Genomic DNA, 7,500 nt, shown 5'->3' with positions numbered 1-7,500 from the left:
ATTCAACCTTATTGTCATTGCACGAGTGAAATACCGTTTTACATCTAACTAGTGGTGCTAACTGACATGTTAAACAGTGCACTCATGAAATGCATCCCTAGACTGTTACATACGCAGTGGGTAGCCTTACTGAAGATAACTGAAGATCTGTGGCTAACGCAGTCGTAATTAAAGTGTCGTAAAGGTTTTTTCGGAACCGATCATGTTCTTGTATAGGTTATTAAGCACTACTAAGCGAGACTATGTTGCGCATAGAGCATGAAGTGGGCTTCATATCACAGATATAGAAGTGAACGTCCTGGTGGACTTTTTTCTTTGAAATTTAGATCTGAATAGTGTTATTTGGATACTATAGGAACGTCACATATTACCAACCGTCACGTATGTCCAACCTCTTACGTTTATGTGTCACTTAATATTCATTTCTATACAAACCAAGACGGCGGATTCCTAAAGAAACGCAAGCACCCACCATAATTTATCTAAATTAGCTATGTACCAAAAATTACATTTTACCGTGACTCGAAGAGCTGTAAACAGTGTTGTAAGGCTGCGTGTACAAATCCGCTTGGAGCTCCAGTGGAATTTTGATTTGCCGTTCATGTGCCTGAGAAAGGTTGGGAATAAGCACCCACCAGCCCAGCACTAACCTCCGAGCGTGGTAAACAAAATCGGATATTTCAGGCAGTAAAAGCCCGGGTAAGAACCAAACTAGATTTTGTTCAAATCTACACACCTATGGCTACTGAAAATGTAAGGTTTATTTAGCAAATGTTATTTTGAAGTATTAAAAAACATCATTGTTGGAAATGGTTGGTAATTAGCACGTTTACGCTAAGTTGTTCATTTTAAACTGAACTAAAAGTGCAAAGCAACAAGGCGATTGCCACAAACTTCTACCTCTGCTTGCCTAATCTGAATTCACTTCGGCCCGGTCGGAGGATATTTTCGCTTTAGGCTAAACATAGCTATCACTAATTTGCAAGGTGTTGTTTGATTTGGAGTTGGATTGTTTGGATACTAGGCCTACAAACAAGTAGACTTGCTTTTTAATTTACAACTACCAAGTTGAAATCAAAGTAGCCTACATTGAGTTTCACAGGGAGCGTTTCACAGGGAGCCTACACCGGGCGCGTAACTGAAGCACTCTGCTTGCAACATGCAAAAACAGAAGACGGGTCTATTTTTTTTAACATACGCGCCGCTATCACATCTGGTGTAGCCAGTTGCACTGATCACAGTAGAAGGTAATTGGTGTAGCCTCCCTGTCAGTCTCACACGGATGCATTGTATTGCCATAAGCAAAACTGTATCGCACCAGTGCTACGTTGGTAAATCATCTATCGCACAAACATATGTCGCACTGCACAGCCCTGGTGTGATTGTGTGTGTGTCTGTGTGAGTGTGAGTGAGAGTGTGTGTGTGTGTGTGTGTGTGTGTATGTGTTTGGTGTGTGTGTGTGTCTGTGAGTGTACAGTATGTGTGTGTGTGTGTGTGTGTGTGTGTGTGTGAGTGTGAGTGAGAGTGTGTGTGTGTGTGTGTGTGTATGTGTTTGGTGTGTGTGTGTGTGTGTGTATGTGTTTGGTGTGTGTGTGTGTGTGTGTGTGTGTGAGTGTACAGTATGTGTGTGTGTGTGTGTGTGTGTGTGTGTGTGACTACACTACCTTGATCTTGGGCAGCCCGGCGCTGTTGAGGGAGCCCGTAGACGAGGACTGGGAGACGAGTCCGGATCCGGAGGCGGAGCTTAGGTCGCTGCCAAAGGATAGCGATGACCCCAGCGATGACCCCAGGCCGGATGTGGAGCTGGAAGAGAGCGAGCTCTGCCTGCCCCCCTCACGCATCTTACGGCCCAGTGGCGGCGGCTGCAGCTTGAACTTGTAGGGAGAGGAGTGTGTGGCGTGGGTGTTGTGTGTGGCGTGGGTGTAGTCCTCGCCCAGCTGGAGTGCGTGGGAGAGTGTGTGTGGGTGGGAGAGGGGGGGTGCGGGGTGTGAGCGCTGCGGAGGCGGGCGGCCGGCGTTTGCCCCGTGGTGGGGCAGCAGCAGGTGGGGGTAGTTGAGGAAGGCGCGGGGGCTCAGGTGGTAGTTGTAGACGCTCTGCGCCTGCGCCTGCAGGAGGCGCTGCAGGTCCTCCGCGCTGAAGGAGAAGTGGGAGGAGCCTAGCAGGGGCGAGGGCGACGGGCTGTAGGCCAGCTGCTGTCCGGACGGGGTCAGCGAGAGGGCGGGGGACAGGGGGGGCGGGGGCAGCAGCCCCGCGGGGAGGGGGGACGCGGGGAACGGCGAGAGCGACTCGGCCGGCGGGGGCCGTCCACGCGCAGGGTGACCAGACGAGGGTCCGCCACCGCCGCCATACACAGAGCGCAGCACGGCCTCGTGGGATAGGCGCGGGTGCAGCAGAGCGGCGCGGAGACGCTCGCGCTCCTCTGGGCCCCCGCTGACCCCCTCGTCCACCTCGGAGTTGCCCGAGGTTCCATCGCTGCAGTCGGAGGCGGAGCTTCGCGCCAGGCGACGCCCCAGAGTGCCGAACATGCCCGGGCTCCGCCCCTCGGCCTCGGCAGGGGACGCCAGGTCACACGCCGCCGCCGACGCTGGGAAGCTGAAGTGTGTGTGAGAGTGTGTGTGTGTGCCCCCACCTCCACTGGGCACCGGGGGAGCGCTCTGAGGAACACCTGCAGCTGGGGGAGAGAGAGAGAAATAAGTCTTGTCCTGTTTGAGAATCTGGGCCCTCACGCACACACCACTGAACATAAAACCCAAACAAAGCCCACATGCACATGCAAACACAGCTAGAGAGGCCCTGGGCACTGCATGGAGTGTGTGTGTGTGTGTGTGTGTGTGTGTGTGTGTGTGAGTGTGTGTGTGTGTGTGTGTGTGTGTGTGTGTGTGTGTGTGTGTGTGTGTGTGCGTGAGTGAGTGTGTGTGTGTGTGTGTGTGTGTGTGTGTGTGTGTGTGTGTGTGCGCGAGTGTGAGTGTGACTATGTAAGTATGTGTGTGTGTGTGTGCGAGTGTGAGTGAGTATGTAATTGTGTGTGTGTGTGTGTGTGTGTGTGTGTGTGTGTGTGTGTGTGCGTGCGTGAGTGTGTGTGTGTGTGTGTGTGTGTGTGTGTGTGTGTGTGTGTGCGCGAGTGTGAGTGTGACTATGTAAGTATGTGTGTGTGTGTGTGCGAGTGTGAGTGAGTATGTAATTGTGTGTGTGTGTGTGTGTGTGTGTGTGTGTGTGTGTGTGTATGTGTGTGTGAAAGAGAGTATGTGTGAGTGTACAGTATGTATGTGTGTGTGTGTGTGTGTGTACCTGTAGATCCCATGTCTATGAACGGGTAATTGACGAGCACCAGTTTGTTGAAGTTGAACTTGTAGGTGAATCTCTTCCCTTTAGTCTTATGCAGGATCCTTTTGTTATAGTAATATCTGACAACACACACACACAGAGAGAGAGAGAGAGAGCGTCAAGATGTTTCACTCCAGAAATACACACCTGAAACACACAAACACACACGCAACGGAAACAGAAAGCTGAAAAAGCAGAAATAGAAAAGGACAAACACGTAGAAAGAAACACACACACACACACGTGTGTGCATGCCAATGTGATATGTGTGTCTATTAGTGTGTGAATAAACAAGGATGTATGCATGAGTGCAAATGTGTGTGTGTGTGTGTGTATATGTGTGTGTGTTTTTACTATAGCACATTATGCTTGTATGCATGTGTGTGTGTTTTACTATAGCACATTATGCCTGTATGCGTGAGTATGAGTGTATGTGTGTGTGTTAGGGATGCAACGGTACAGTGTGGCCACGGTTCGGTTTGTATCACGGTTTTTGGCCCACGGTAACGGTTCGATTTCGATATAAAGAAAATATTAAATGTAAAAAAGGCACAGATGAAGTCAAATCACAAAATTTATTTTAAACAAGGAACACTTCTTGCCTTCTGTCAAAAACAGGCAAAAACTGTCAAAAACAGGCAATATTAAATATAGTAAAGTGCAGTATAGGCTACTGTCAAGTAATATGAAATGTAAACATTAACTTTATTCAGTAAACTCAAAGACCAAACATTGTCATTCACACACTTAAATAAAATACACCCTCAAAGAACAACAGAACAAACAACAACAAACAATTAGATATAAATCAAAAAATGTATCAAAGAAATTGGTGGACAATTGCCCAACTTCTGTCAATAATTGTGAGGTGGTACTGTAATGTGCAGTATCAAATAGATATTTGATTACATTGAAACCATATCAAATAAACATAGTGCAGCATCCAGTCAGGATAGTTTGGCAACATTGTTATGACACACTTCAGGGGAGTGCCTGCCCTGACCCCTGTAATGAACAGGTAGTTTAAAAATGTAAACATTAACAACATAAAGTGCAGCATCCAAAATATTAGAATATTGAACTTTATTGTTACCTGCAGTCTTATAGGAAATGCTAGCCCTCTGATACAAACAGGTAGCATAACTTGCTAAACTTGCCACAAAGTGCAATATCAAGTTAGCACCCTGTAAAAATCTATTCCTTTAGTTTGAGGTTCTTCTGTAAAAAGACAAGCATGTCAACATTCGAAATAATAATAATAATAATAATAATAATTTCTGTATTTATTCTTGCAGTTTGAAGCGGTACAAGCAGGACCATCCACAGAGGAAGAGCAACCATCACCAATATCCCCTCCTCAAAAGAAGACAGCCATGTCAGAGCTACTTGGGGATCTTTTCAAAACAACAGAGGAGCAGCTAACCAAATCACTCGCCAAAACTATTGAGGAAGAGGTTTCCTTATACAAAGCAGCTGATTGCCTTCATGTGGATGGTGATCCTTTTCAGTGGTGGAAAATAAATCAGTTCAAATTTCCCCAGATCTCTGTGTCCCTGGAACCTCTGTTGCAAGTGAGAGAGTTTTCTCCACTGCAGGTGATATTGTGACTGCACAACATGGACATGAAGTGGCTCAACATGTTGGATGTGTTACCTGTGGAGTAGGCGATCGTAGTAAAGCAATGTTTGCACACCGTGCTTTGTTTGCTGACGATCTTTTTTCCTTTTTCATCATACTCCACGCTAAAGCCAAAATGTTCCCATACAGCGGATTTGTAAGATGACGGTGCCTCTTCAAATGTTCTTTTCTCTGTTTCTTGTTGACTCGCCACGATCGTGCAACCGGGAAAGTTTTGCTTCCCCTCACATGGATCTCCAGCATTTGCATTCAGAGCGCTGATTGGCTCTTGGGAAAGTCAGTAAAATTCTGATTGGTTGTTGCATGGTTGTGGAGACACACTCTGAGCAGAACTCATCCCCTGGGTCCTAAGCAGTCATGTCTAACGCCCAATACATGCGTGCATTCATTATAACCAAATATTAAATTAAAAGTTTAATGTCACGCATACAGAAATATCGCGGTTCACCTGGGTCAACCGAACCGAACAGGGCGTACCCAACGGTTCAATAAAATACAGAAAACCGTTGCATTCCTAGTGTGTGTATGTGAGGGCATGGTCTTGTGAAGATCGCTGTTGAATGTGTGTGTGTGTGTGTGTGTGTGGGGGGGGGGTCTTGTACAGATCGCTGTAGAATGAATGAATGGGGAGAGGAGGGGAGAGTGTGAAACACAGAAAAAGAGGGTACATCATTTGTGTGTGTGTGTGTGTGTGTGTGTGTGTGCCAGTGTGAGTGCACGTGTGACTGTCTGCCAGCGCGTGTTTTAGGGTCTTGTGAGGGTAGTGGTGGTCACTCAGGTCTGTCTGTGTGTGTGTGTGTGTGTGTGTGTGTGTGTGTGTGACCAGTAGTCCATCTCTTTATATAACACATTAACCCACCAATAAAGGCCCTCCTCCTCTAATCCGCTTACATAACTTCATTCTCTGTCACAGGAGCATGGTTTCACACACACACACACACGCGCGCGCACACAGACACAGACACAGACACACACACACACACAGGCACACACACAGACACACACACACACACACAGACACACACACACACACACACACACACACACACACACACACAGCTCAGTGCAGTGCAGCTGTATTAGCCTTTGTTGTCCATCTCTTTACATAACTCTCTGCCTTTCCTTCAGATCCCCCCAGTCCATTAGATAATCCTGCTCACTCTTAACCTATAGCTCCTGTGTGTGTGTGTCTGTGTGTGTGATGCTTGAATGAATAAGTGAGTGATTGGTTATGGAATATGTATGCAGAACTGAGTAACGTGTGTGTTGAGTGTGTGTGTGTCTGCGGGAATATGAATGTTGCGGAGTGGGAGTGAGTAAGATGTGTATGTGTGCAGTAAGTATGCAGGTGTGTGTAACGTTTTGAGTTTTTATGCGTATGTGTGACTTTGTGACAGTGTTGGAATGTGTATGCTGTGCATGGGAGTGAGTCTATCTGTGTGAGTGCGTGTGTGTGTGCACATGTATGAGTTCATGTGTATGTGTGAGTATGTGTGTGTGTGTGTGTGTGTGTGTGTGAGTTCATGCGTGTGTGTGTGGTGATTACACTCTCCAGGTGTCATTTAAAGTGAGTGTCTTTATTATAGTCATTAGTATTGCAGGTTTCAGACTGTCTGGGAGACACACACACAGACACACACACAGACACAGACACACACAAAGACACGCACACAAACACAGACACACACACGCACACACACACACACACGCATGCACACACACACACGCAACTGCCTGAACATCAGCCAACAGCTCAGTCTACGCAAGCAGTGTTTGTATGTGGACTCTGTATAGAGGGGCATTTGAAGAACATTTCAACTCGCTTCAAAAGACAAAAAAGGATTCTTTGAGCATTTAGTTCTGTCACATGGGTGCACATCAGACACGCACACACACACGCACACACACACACACACACACACACACTCACAAACACACTCATACTTACACATTCATACTGCGTGCGTGTGTTTGTGTGTGTGTGCGTGTGTGTGCAACAATGTGCAACAGTCTGATCCGTTTGCTATTTCTGCTCCTACCGTCAACAACAAGTCAGCCAGCAGCTGTACAGGCAGGTGTGTGTGTTTGTGTGTGTGCGTGTGCGTGAGTGCATGTTTGTGTGTGTGTGTTTGTTCACACGTGTGTGTGTGTGCATGTGTGTGTATGAGTTGTGTGTTGTGTGTATGAGTGAACAAGATCGGGCCTTCCCAACACTCGTAGGTCCAAGGATTTTGTATAATGACCACTGCAAAACAATGAATGACTCCTGCCATGGCAACAGGCTTTGTGCTTCTGATTCAAACGTTTCATATCATCCCGCAAGTCTGTTTTGTTATCGCAATGGAACTTCATTGAAAGTGAAAGTCAGCAGGTATTATATTGCTATGACACATCTGAAATATTCTAGTTCAATTTCTGTGGCAAATTATTTGTTTCACGGTTGAAGCCATGGAAGTGTAAAAAAATATGAAAAAAAAAAAAAAAGTTTCTTTTCTCATTCTCAAGTAACTGTATAATAAGGGGGATAATGTCCGCCAG

General features: G+C 46.5%; 1 protein-coding gene across 4 annotated transcripts in view; it reads right to left on the bottom strand.

Moving 5' to 3' along the window:
* Nucleotides 1-7,500, bottom strand: part of erfl3 (Ets2 repressor factor like 3) — a 39,091-nt gene that overhangs the window by 3,830 nt on the left and 27,761 nt on the right. For 3 of the 4 annotated variants that reach the window (XR_006034641.1, XM_042107290.1, XM_042107292.1), the window contains exons 3-4: nt 3,289-3,404; nt 1,665-2,671 (exon numbers count right to left, since the gene is read on the bottom strand). Coding sequence is in view for 3 of the 4 variants with exons in the window: in XM_042107290.1 (XP_041963224.1) it covers nt 1,665-2,671; nt 3,289-3,404 (1,123 nt within the window). In the remaining variant the exon portion in view is untranslated. The remainder of the gene's footprint in view (nt 1-1,664; nt 2,672-3,288; nt 3,405-7,500) is intronic. The other variant, XM_042107291.1, reaches the window with a different exon arrangement.

The sequence above is a fragment of the Alosa sapidissima genome, chromosome 10 (assembly GCF_018492685.1).
Source record: "Alosa sapidissima isolate fAloSap1 chromosome 10, fAloSap1.pri, whole genome shotgun sequence".
Lineage (NCBI taxonomy): Eukaryota > Metazoa > Chordata > Actinopteri > Clupeiformes > Clupeidae > Alosa > Alosa sapidissima.
This window is presented reverse-complemented; position numbering and strand designations above follow the sequence as displayed.